This window comes from Prinia subflava, chromosome 17 (assembly GCF_021018805.1).
Source record: "Prinia subflava isolate CZ2003 ecotype Zambia chromosome 17, Cam_Psub_1.2, whole genome shotgun sequence".
Taxonomy (NCBI): Eukaryota; Metazoa; Chordata; class Aves; order Passeriformes; family Cisticolidae; genus Prinia; species Prinia subflava.
Window position 1 is genome coordinate 16,392,529 of NC_086263.1, and position 12,530 is coordinate 16,405,058.

At 37.8% G+C, this 12,530-nt stretch overlaps 1 protein-coding gene across 5 annotated transcripts in view; it reads left to right on the plus strand.

The window, feature by feature from the left end:
- The first annotated feature begins 18 nt into the window (after positions 1 to 18).
- The window catches only part of KCTD5 (potassium channel tetramerization domain containing 5), a 31,037-nt gene continuing 18,525 nt past the window's right edge, over positions 19 to 12,530 (plus strand). For 3 of the 5 annotated variants that reach the window (XM_063414411.1, XM_063414413.1, XM_063414412.1), the window contains exons 1-5: positions 19 to 395; positions 6,623 to 6,731; positions 7,801 to 7,892; positions 8,734 to 8,829; positions 11,785 to 11,901. In XM_063414411.1, coding sequence (XP_063270481.1) covers positions 162 to 395; positions 6,623 to 6,731; positions 7,801 to 7,892; positions 8,734 to 8,829; positions 11,785 to 11,901 — 648 coding nt within the window. In that variant the 5' untranslated portion in view covers positions 19 to 161. The remainder of the gene's footprint in view (positions 396 to 6,622; positions 6,732 to 7,800; positions 7,893 to 8,733; positions 8,830 to 11,784; positions 11,902 to 12,530) is intronic. The other 2 variants (XM_063414414.1, XM_063414415.1) reach the window with 1 other exon arrangement.

Below are 12,530 nucleotides of genomic sequence, written 5' to 3' on the forward strand. Positions count from 1 at the left end.
GGCGGCCCCGTCGCAGACGTGAGCGCCGCTCCCGCGGTCCCAGGCCACAGCCGCTCGGGCGGCGGTCGAGAAGGGGCAGGGCGCTGTTCCAGCCCACGCTTCCGGTGGGTGGTGCGCCGGGGGCCCGGCAGCCGGGGCGGCCCTTTCCGGCTGTGGTGAGGATGGCGGCGGAGAATCACTGTGAGTTCCCGGTGTCCCCGGCTGGCGGCCTCGGCGCGGGCGGGCTTTGCCGTCGGTGTAGCTCAGCGCCTCTGCCCGGTGCGGGGCCCGGCAAGTGGGTCCGGCTGAACGTGGGGGGCACCTGCTTCCTGACCACTCGACAGACGCTCTGCAGGGACCCTAAGTCCTTCCTCTTCCGCCTCTGCCAGGCCGACCCCGACCTGGATTCGGACAAGGTGAGCGCGGGCCTCGCCGCGCCCGCTCCCCTCGCGGCCGCGCCCGCTCCCCGCCTGCCGCGCCGAGGGTGCGCCGCAGCTGGTGCCCGGTCCCGCTGTGACGCCTGCCCTGGCGGTCGCCGGCGTGAAGGGAACGCGGGGCCCGGCGCTGCGGTGAGGGGCGGCAGGAACGATTCTTCTGCCGCGGAGGGAGTCTTTCTGAAGAGTGTTGCTTATGAGTGATGTCGTGCGAAGCAGTTGGGTTCGTGAATAACAAAACTGCTCATAAATACACCAGAGAGCACAGTATCGTTTGTACGTCTAATTTCTTTATGTTGTCTGACGGGGTTTAATTTTAGCGTTTTAATGGAATATCTGTGTGCACTGACATTGTGTTACTTCTGCACTGTCATTATTCTCTTCTTCAATTACAAGAAGCAGAGTAAAGTACTTTGATAATAATCTTTCACTTAGACGTAGCATTCTGTCTTTTCAGCAATTCTTGGAGAAAAATGTTGCATGTTCTGTATAGATTCCAAGTAGTGGGTGAATATTTTGGTATTCACTCTGACTCATTTTTCCTAGGGGAAAAAAGTTATTAAGATTTTATTTGTGCTGTGATATGTAGTAATGGTTATAAAGTATATAGTGCTGGTTCTGAAAGAGATTTTGGAGCATCACAGCCAAAAAACATTTTCCAGTACAGTTAGGGATAAGAAAGGAACAGCTTATAACCCTATACTAGCAGGTTAAAATAAGGAGTTGCTTATTATATATAAATTTTGAATTTTTTTTTTCAGTGAAGTTAGTAGATTTCATCAGTTTTTCAGGGATAACTTCTAGAAAGGATATTTGAATACTTAATATAGGGAACAGAACATAATGTTCCTGAGTTAGAAAAAAAAAAGTTGAAGTGTGGTGGTGTGGGAATTTTGTTGTCTTTGGTTTTGGTTGAGGTTTTTATGGTGAGCTTAAACCAACCTATCAAAATAAATTTTAAAATGTAGGTGTCTTGCTAATAGGTCAACTGGCTTTGGCAGAGTAGGAAAGCATTCCTCTAAGGTTTCTCTATTAAAAGATAAAGCGCTGCCATATGCTCTGGCAGATGGGAGGGCCAGCTGTGTCCTGGGGTGCATCAGGCCTAGCATTGCCAGCTAGGCAAGGGAGGGGATTGTCCCCTTCTGCTTTGTTTTGGGGTGTGACCTCACTTCGAGTCCTGTAACCAGTTTTGGGTACCACAATATCAGAAAGATCTAAGGCATCTAAGAGCACCTGAAAGAGGACTAAAGTTTCTGAAGGGGAAGTCAGATGAGAAATAGCTGAGGTCACTTGGCTTCTTCAGCTGGAGAAGAGAAGGCCGAGGGGAGGCTCATCGCTGTGTGCATCTTCCTCCTGAGGGGCAATGTTGATCTGTTCTGTGTAACCAGTGACAGGATCCAAGGGAACAGCACCGAGCTGTGTCGGGGGAGGTTTATCTTGGATATCAGGAAAAGGTTCTTTCCACAGAGGTTGGTTGAACACTGAAACAGGATTCCCAAGGAATGGTCATGGCCTCAAGCCATGAGCTTGACAGAGCTCATGACAGACATGGTGGGATTGTTGGGGCTGTGCTGTTCAGGGCCAGGAATTGGACTTGATCCTTGTGGGTCCTTTCCAACTCAAGAGATTCTGTGATTTCCTTAATGCTTGCTACTGTAAAGAACTGAGAGGCTTCAAGAAAGGTAGCATGTTGGCCTTTGTTTGCCTTTAGGTACTAGTGTTGAATAGGACAGGGCAGCCTCTCTCGCTGTCAGCTGTGTTTCCACTCATAAGGGAAGAAAGATTAACCTCTGGCACACCCTCTGGCCAAACTAGTGTTGAATGGAATAACATAATGACATTGACTCTCAGAATTTAGTGTCTTTCACAGTGTCACTCACAACTTTGTATTTAAAACTGTTTGAGAATCATTTCAGCAAATGAATGAGCAGTAGTGGTCAGATTTGTTTTTCAAATAGGATTTGTTTCTCATAGTATTTAAATCATGGTTTAGAGATGAATACATAAAAATAGACAAGCAGAGCCTTGCTCACCTTTTCATCATTGTTTAACTAATTTAATGCTTTTACTGCATTACTGTTAATAATTTACATATATTTCCCTGTTTCGGCATCTTCCTATTTTAGCTATATACCAGTTTTTCTTTTGCAAACTGTTCTAGCATTCTTTTAACTTTCCCCTAAGAAGGAGATTGTCAAACTCTCTTAATAAGGTTTGGCAGTAGTATTCATGCTCGATTTTTATGCCTTTCTAAAGTTGGCGGAGAATGTGTCAAAGAAGGAAGCACAAAAGCACTGAGTGTTTTAGAAAAATCAAAATCTTCCTGGTAGCGCAGCCTTGACTGTCAGAATTAAGAAATATCTAAATTGTAGTCATTGTTCTAAGAAGTAACAGATACACTTCATTTGTCCATGAGATTTTTGACTTGTTACTGATGTAGTTTTGATGAATACTGCTAGTCTGCAGACACTCAAAGTTTTTAGGCCGCACAGTTTGTGAAAAATTCACTAGGTAAGTATTTTAAAAGCACAGATGATAGGGAAAACAATTATTTATAAATCCAGATTTAGTACCAAATATTGCTGTATTTCTCTGCATATTTCTGCCTTTATCAGAGCTCAGAATATGTAAATTATGCCATTTTAAAAAATATTCACATTAGAGCATACAGCCTTGAGCCAAGAGCCTGGTGGCATGACTTGAGTGTACAGATCCACTATTGATCCTAATGAAGATAATTAATTCAAAATAAATTTATGACATTTTATTTAGTGATTTAATGCAATTCTTGGGGAGATTTTTAAGTGGGATTAGAGAGGTGTATGTATTTGGTCCTTTTGAGTCCTACTGGAATCCTGTACCGGATTCTAGCATCCACAATTCAGGGTCACAGCAGAGCAGTGACTAGCTACAAGGTGAAATATGATTTGGTGAAAAGTTTTAAAGAACAAAACTTTTTTTTGGCAAGAAGATTAGAGTGACTTCTCTGTCCAGAAGTGCATACATGGAGACAAGAAATCTAATAGTGAAGCCTGTTCACTCTAGCAAAAGTGTTGTGAAATCCAGCTAGCAAAGTGTCAAACTATAGATGTCCTTGTTAGAAAGTATATAATATTAGAAGTGATAGTAATTGTTTATTTGAATGGTTAGGTTTCACCTCTACTTTCTAAAGGTTAAATTTCACTGTAAATAAATTGAGTTCTTTGTGTGTTTTAAACTAAGACCAGGGTAAGTGTTCATTATGATTCCTTTGAGCCTCAGTCTCTAAAGGCTGAAGTGAAAACATTTACAACTAGAATACATGGTCATTTAATTGCTTGGTCAGTATTTTTCAAGGGAATATAATTGTGAGCTACACTGGCTTCTCATTGGCATGCTGAACCAGGTGATTGAAAATTTAAGAGCAACTTACTAGGTTTCCTCTAAAATTCCATGGTATTTGTAACTTGGAACTAAACATTAGTGTAGGAGAGTGGTAATAAACAAATACAGTCTTCCCTGTATGTAGGCAATGCTGTCTTCTAAATGGTGTCCTCATAAGCACACATGAAAAAGGCCTAGAACTTACAGACAGTGAAGAAAAACTCTTGAGAGAAGAATTTAATGCAAAAGTAACTGGGTAAAGATACAGTCATGTGATGAACTGGCAGTTTAGGGTTGGATGCACGAAGACAACATGCATTTGTTTTGAGTTTTCTTATGAAAAATGTCAACGTTTGCAGGAAACACCTTTTAGTGTGGGGTGGTATGCCTATACTGAATAGAGAAGAAACTTGAATTTCTGCTGCTGTTCTGGTAAACATTAACACCTGGTTGTATAAAATACATCTAAAAGAGAGAGAACTTCAAAACTTTATTAAAATGTAGGTTTGTCTAACATTTGTGGTATTCACCTGAAGTTTGGGGATTGGCTTCAAAGTACCTACACCGGTTGTGTCAGTGAAGACTCAAATTTGCTCAAAGCTTGGAGAAAAACAATTTACTAGTTAGCAGAGGAAATTGCATTGCTAGGACATCAAAGTCTCTTAATACTTAAGCTAACAAGCCTAAAGCTAGTTACGTACATGCAAACTAGCTACCTCTTTAAATTATCCAGATCAAATTGATCATGTTTGCAATTAATTATCTTACAATAAAACTGTTTATATTAAAAGTGTCAAAATGCTAATTACATTTGATAATACAGTGTGTTTTCATGTGCATGTGGATGAAAACAGTCCTGATAATATTCTGACCTGTATTTTTAGTGTTCTAGGTAGAGCAGATGACTACACTTCTGTGTCAGATTGTATTGGATTTATGTTTACATAAATATCCTTAAAGATCTAGTGTAATCGGCTTTTCTTCGTGATTTCAACATGAAGTGCTTAGCATACATTGAAGGATATTCAGGCAGCTCATCCACAAGGAGGAGTGATAAGGCATTTTCTGTAGGAAGATGCTGAGGAAGTAAATTTTTTGCCTCTCTCGCCTGTGCATTATTTGCATATGGTTACAGTATTCTTTAATGATTGGTTTATCTTTTGGCTCTTGACGTCCTGGTGCTAGTGTGTAGCCTATCTGAGCTGTCAGGTCACACATCTTCCTCTTAGTGTTAGTTAATACATATTTTCTATGTCTGTAATCAGACAATGGTAAGCAACTTTTGCATGGAATTTAAATGCCCAAGTGAATCCTGTTGACAGAATTTGGGTTGCATGCTGTCAGAATTTAGCCAGATTTCTTTAACTGTTGATATTTGCTAATGTAAAAACAAACAAAAAATGATTACAGCAAAAATTATAGCATTTCTGTGTGCCTTCTTTTTATTATGTTTCAAGATACCTTGTCTGAAAGGCATCACAGAGTAAACTATGACACTACTGAGATTTTTTTCATGTATGACCTCTCATAAGGTGGAAGTTGAAAGAGAAGGCTTGACATAGCTTCTTCCCTTTATAGTTTTGTTGGAGGCTTGTTTAGTATATAGAAGTCAACTCAGAAAAAAACAATTTCAGATAATGTAGATCTTTAAAAAAAAAAGTTCAGGTCTTTTATGCAAGGAGTGAAGTACCCATTGTTACTTAAGATTTCATTTAGAACTTTTCAACACATTGCTTCTGTGACCCAGGTCTCTGTAGTGGTGTAGAGCTGATGACCAGTATTGCTTCAGAAGGTGATGAGAGAAGACACTGCAGTGTAAAAAATTACTAATAAAGAAGATTATAGGTAGAGATTTGTTTTTCTTAACTGGGAAGACTTCCAGTTTTGTAAGCCCTGTGTTTCTTAATAAGCTCAGATGATGACCAAGTATGGAGTTTTTTTCTTTAAAACAGCATTTCTTCTTATCTGTTTTGGATCTTCCTTTCCAACTTCACTGGTTTCTTTTGCTTTACTAAATAATATTTTTCAGTTTATAATTCATATAGTTGTCAGCTATTTTAATTTCTTTGGGTTGTATCTGTAGATTGTCCATTCTTGAAGTGTTTTATTAATGTAAATATATTTATATATGAAATATTAAAAGTATACTACACTAGCTATCTACTGATTTTGATACATAGTCTTGCTTCTGTGAGCCCATGAGCTTAGATCAGAAGAAATTATGATTAGACTTGATCAAGCTTTGTCTGGTCTGAGTGTAGGTTAACTGACAGCACGTTTTAAAATGTTAGCATTTTCTTGAACAGTTACCTTTATACAAAATTATCCACTCCTTCACCTCTTCTGAAATTACACTCTTGTCTAGGTGTGTAAAGCATTTAATTGTAGTTATAGAAAGGGTTTATGGCTTTTGAATTACAAAAAAAGAAAAAAGAGAAAAAGAAAAAACTGGTATTTGAAGCTTGCTAGAATGTAGCCTTTGTTCTGACTCTTCAGGCTCCCAAATAAAATTTCCTGGTTTTAAGTGCTAGTTTTAACCTTAACGTTCAGTGTTCTCACTTGATCAGATAAGAGAAATTGTGTATTGGATGATTTGATTGATCAGTCTCATATCAGACAGTTATATTGTTTAATTCCTTTTATTGTCTCTAATAAATCCAGCTTTCAGGGATGTGGCTACTTCTGAGTACCTCCTGCTCGCTGCAAGATGAATATTAGCTCGCAGTTTCCACTTGGATGTTCAAATCATTGTGGGGTTTTTGGCTTGTTTGATTTGGGCTTTGGTGTTCTCTTTCTTTGTTTTGGGTTGTTTGTTTGGTTTGTGTTTGTTTGTTTTTCTAATCTAGGATGAAACAGGTGCCTATTTAATAGACAGAGACCCAACCTACTTTGGGCCAGTGCTGAACTATCTCAGACACGGGAAACTGGTTATTAATAAGGACCTAGCTGAGGAAGGTAAGACATTTCTAAATACCTTGTTTGCTTGCCACTTGCTTATTGTTTTCACTTCTTTTGAGTCAACAAAACTAACTTAGAACAAGATGGCAAACCTTAACCAGTTTAGCATTTCTATCTGTTTCAAGCAAAACTGATAGGTATCATGCAATTATAGTGTATGGGGTTATTTGAGCATTTTGAGTACTATTCCTGATTTCACAATCCCCATTCTCAGTTGGAACATAAGTATTCAAACGAGAGGGGAGATGCTTTTTATTGTGTAACCTTGTATCTTTCCTGTGTGACTCTGAAATATTTGGGTTTAGTCCTCTTTAAGTGAAAGAATGCTGCCTAGGAAACAAGCTTTAGAAGATGTAAAGCAAGCTAAAAGTGGAGTTCTGACATGTTCATATGTGTGGAATATGCTTTTAAAGACTCTATTCTGCCCCCAGCTTCTCCCTCCTTGTTCCCAGTTTGTATCAATTTTACCCTAATGGAGGATGACTGTTTTAATAGTAATAAAACTGTATTGATAGCATATTGAAGAAAATTATCAAAAAGAAATACAATCTAACAATACTAGGAGGAAATAGTATTAAATATAATTTCCATGTGCATTGTTAAGCTTACTGTGTGTGGAGAACAGGTAGGCCTTGAACATGTGAGTAGAAGCAGTATGTATCTTTAAGCTTTTGTTTCAGACTCTAAGATCTCAAATGACAGGTAGAAAATTTTTCTGCTTGCTGGCGGCTCCAGAGATTTTCAGTAGGATTATTTAAATTTCTCTTTTGCATTCTTATCAGTCTGCTATGGAACAGTATCTGTGCACATTTTTTTGTTTCTTGCCTAATTTTGTATGTGAAATGGCATCAGTTTTCTTTGGGATATTTTTATGACAATTTTTTAGAATGAGCCAAACATTGAATTACATGTACCTAAAAAATCATTAGGTTGGTGAACTATCTTATCAGAGGGAAAAATAACTAATTTTCTGTAGCTGTTGAGCGGATAATCTTATGAACTGGTTGGTGATTTTGGCCTGGCATTTTTAGTTACACTGTCTTCTCAAAAAATGTTTTCATACTAGGTGTTCTGGAAGAGGCTGAATTCTACAATATCACATCTCTAATAAAACTGGTAAAGGACAAAATAAGAGAAAGAGACAGCAGAATTTCACAGGTGAGGCTGTTTTGTCATGTGCTTTTGGTTGTTTGTCCTATGACAAGTTGTGAGTGGGTTCCATTTGTTTTTTTATGTAACTCTTGATTTCCCCAGTAAGATATTGAATGGCTAGCTTCAATCACTGGATGATCTGGAACCACTAGTACAAAAACATTAATATTCTTAATTGCTGACTCCTGTCAGTCCACTTATAAAGTTCACGGCTCCCGTTCAAAAACGGGAAACATTCTAAGTAATTGTTCTAAAATGTCTGGTAATAGTAGAATTTGTTGTAATATCATTTCTGGAAATAGTTATGTTAGGGAACAGCTTTTGTAGAGCATAGATTTCTCATTGAGTTTTAAATGCTCTGAATATGATGAGGTTGCCTAACTATGGTAAAACTGCTGTTTATATAGTATGTTTATGCATACAAAGAGATGCTGTTTAGCTCCTGTGGTATGTTTTTCTAGCAAAGTTACTTTCTTTATTTGTAATACTATGTGATTGAGAAGGTTGCCTCTTCTCATAGCAGCTCCTGTTCTCCATGAAAGTGAATATGATAAAGTTTGTTCTTCAGCTCTGCTACTCAGGCTTCTCTGGTAACTGAGTCATCATGGAGTATTCCAAACTTACACTGTTACCGACAAATTTCTCTTGAAGCCAGGTTGTCAGATTGCAGGGTTGCTCTAATAGTGTTTACGATAGGTCTCCGCTAAAATGGTCGTAATTATTCATTGCTCTGGATGGGTTCAAAGTGGTGTTGTGTACCATTTCTAGAGAGTAAGGGCAACTTCAGACAAGTCACAAACATAATGAATTCCATGCCCTATTGAGCATCTTACATTTCTTCTTGAAGGTGCCAGTCAAACACGTATACAGAGTGCTGCAGTGTCAGGAAGAGGAACTCACTCAAATGGTTTCCACAATGTCCGATGGCTGGAAATTTGAACAGGTAAAAAATCCGTATGGGATATAGTTAACACAGTCTTCTAAAAAAAAAAGTACTAAGTATCTTTTGTGAAAGAGGAATATAAATTAAATTCCATGCATCTTTTTTGATTCAGTCATTTTCAGCATTTGGATAAACATGCACAGCCAAGTTAAAATGTGATATTTGTGTTTGCATTTATCATCAAGCAAAATAATGTAACTTCCCAGGAGGTAAATTTTGCTGACTTTCTATAAAAGCATTTGCAACATCTCTGAAATTTAATTCTTCAGTGTCTACACATGAGCAGTTGAAGGATGAATGAACCAGAATTAACTAATACAAGTTTATATGAATGGTAGGTTAGATACGAGATGAGTTTGGGAGATAAATTTTTGCCTGGCCCAAAGAGTGGTTCTTCTGATAAAAAAACTGATACACAAAGGAGGGTGAGCTTTAACGTGTGTGGATGTGAAGTTTGATAGCTGTGAGCTATATGAATGTTTTTGTTCCTTGCCCTGCATAAAAATAGCTTTGTGTGTACATTCAAGAACACACTGTAAAATTGCAAGATCTAGCTGTTATTTTTAATAGTCTCTGTAAGTAAGAAATTAACTGTACAGCTGCTTCATCCTTCACATTCTAATGCAGCAGAGTATTTAAACTGCATTGGAGCAAAATCTTTTAACTCTGAAACACATCTTCATCTGCTAGCACCTTCTTCAGTGTCTGATACTTAAAATAGGAGAAATTGAAATAAGCACAAGCCCATTATCCTGTGCAGTCTCTCTCTAATAACACAACAAAGCAACATTTTAAAAATGTTCATGACACAAAGGTAAAATGGAATATTTTATTTATATTTGATAAAATGTGTAAGGTGCTAGTGACATGGAGACAGCCATATGCAAACAGACTAAATGGGCACAGAGCAAACCTTTCATGCTTCAGTACTCTGCTTCAAGTGTTACCAGGTCTGTTTGCCATGCCACAAGCTAAATGTTGTTTATGTCCCTGGAAAAAACTCTCAATACACAACTGTTTTTTGGCCAGTGCATGGAAAAAGGTTTTTCAGCATTCTTCTTTGTCAGGAGAAACTAGCTTTTATTACAAATAGAGCTCCTTTACTTTTTAGCAGATTATATGACATCCTAAACCCTTCGGGGATATTGTATTTGAGAGTAATACTGCCTTGACAGTGCAACTGCTGAAAGACCTATTATAATCTCTTTTAAAGCAAGAAGAATCCAGTGGTTTTCTTGGACATTACATCTTTGTTTCATCCAGCTGTCTCCCCCTACTTTCTCCCTCTCCCATGTGGCACATTTTTCGACACATAGTTTGAAGCAGATAAACACAACAGCTGTATGATCTCATAATACTTAGCATCTCATTACCTCACACTAGGCCATTCCCTCCTTTGTACTGCAGACCTGCTTGTAGGAGACTTCATTCACTTGAAACAGGATTAGAATATTGTGCGTAAACAGTTTTATTGTTAATATTTTCAAACACTGTCGCATTTCTGTAATTTTTTCTAAGCCCATGTTGCTCAGCAGCATGCTTTCTTTCAGAAGCAGTCTTTGGGGTGGCACCCACCATGTTCTGTATGTGAAAAAAGATGGAATCATCAGCTTTTTCAGAGGAGTGATATTCTTACAGATTGAGAGTCCTTGTTCTCTGAGCCACATATAACATGTTCAAGTGGTTGGTTTTGAAAAAAAATTATTTTTTACGCTTAGCATTTCAAAATTTTATCATTAAATATGTTTGTATATAGCTATTAATTAGGAGTGAAAGGTGCTGAACTGCTGGTGCACTTATGCAGATGTATTGATGCCCTTTCCAAAGATCACATTTGAAAGCTCTGCTAGAACAGTACAATTATGTATTAGTCGCAGTCCAAAATCTGTTACCAAAAATTATGCTGCCCGACTTTTGTGGGTTATTTTGCAGAGGATTTTTAGCTTCAATTGTTGCCTCTTCAGACAATCAGAAAAAAACTAGTATTTTGGCAATACAACAGAAGAAAAAACTGTAGGCTATACAGAGTGGCTAAATAAAAAGGCTTTAGACAGCAGCAGTGTTGGTCATGTAAATTCTAATGATAATGTAACCTGACTGACACCATAATGCAGTTGTAAGTATGTTTACTGTATAAGGAGGATGGTATTTAAATACTGTCTTTAAAATTATTCACGTGCAATAGCAGGATATGTATGGTTATTCTTCATGGACCTTCTCATCTGTTGTAATCTGCAGTTTATTCAGAATAGGCAATTGTTCACACAACTCTTCACACTTAAAGTTCTAATCTCTCTAAAGTGCACTGACAGGCTATGCTTTAATTTAAATGGGCTAGAAATTGCCATGTGTTTTTATTTGTAATAAGAGATTGAGAAATTTAGCTGAGGTTGAACTTTAAATTGTTAGACATTTGGCCAGTGTTCTTGGTGGTGATTTTTGTGGGAACAAGACAATTTTTACGTTCCAGTTATTTTCTTGGATCTTCTGTAAATTACTCCTTCTAAAAGTAACCTAGACCATTCAATGTTTTTTCCTCTTGTTCATTTCGTATGTTTTCTTAGCTGTATTTTATCAGTATTTGGAAAAAAGATGAGGCTCTTTAATACCCAGGGTTTATATATTGCTTTACATGACAGGAAAATAATGTACAAAACTTCTTTTGTTTTTCAGAGTAGTTGGCTACAACATAGTTACACAGGGAGATTTCTGTCTTATTATCAGTAACTCAACTTCCATTTAAATTAAAAAGGGCTTTGCAACTGCCTCAGCCAATTTTATATTGAAATAAAAGTTGTAATAATAAAAAATAGCTTGATAGCAACCTATTCTAGTGGCAAGTAAGTGTTACCTGAACATTTGAGCTCATCTGTTACTTGTACTATTTGGATAACGGTATGTGCTTCAGCTTTACAAAGGTTTCTTTTTGTGTTTTGCTTTGATTGGTTATTTCAGCTTGTCAGTATAGGTTCCCAGTACAGCTGTGGCCGGGCTCAGCAGTCAGAGTTTCTGCTGATAGTGTCACGGGAAGTGAAAGGGGAAGAGAGATGCTTCCAGAAATGCTGCAGTGAGGTGTGTCACACCCTTCTTTTTGCCCTCACGCTGATATGCTTGGCCTCCTTGCGTTTCTGCTGCTTTCAGATCATTCCACTTTTTTTCTGGGTGTACAGCACATAGTAGTTTGTGTGTATTTGTGACTGGCTTTTATTTATATTCACAATATTTCATTACACATTATGAATGTCCCCATTGTAAAAATGGTAGGAAAACAACCAAACAAAAATACCTTGGTTATTTAGTTCAAGGTTTTCCTTAGGAAGAGTTCTTACCTCCTCAATAGATAATTTCTTTTCCTTAAATTTTTCTCCAAAATTAACAGCCTTTGATCCATACTTGTTAACTAAGAGCTACAATTCAAACCTAAGGAGCCCTAAAATACAGCTTTGAGTTCAGTAGGTCCAGAAGGGGACATTTCTGGTAAACTGAGAAAATGATTATTTCATTCACCAAAGTTAAGTTCTGAGTTTGAACCCTTTATTTCTTGTAACTCAGAATTTAACCCATTTTTAGGTGGATGAGGTATGTTCAAAATGAAATAACAAATAACAGTTTTTTATAAGTAAAATATAGTGGAGTGAGGGGAGAACAAAATGAACAGTTTTAAATCTTGTCTCAAGTTGAAAAAACATCCTGAATGTTTC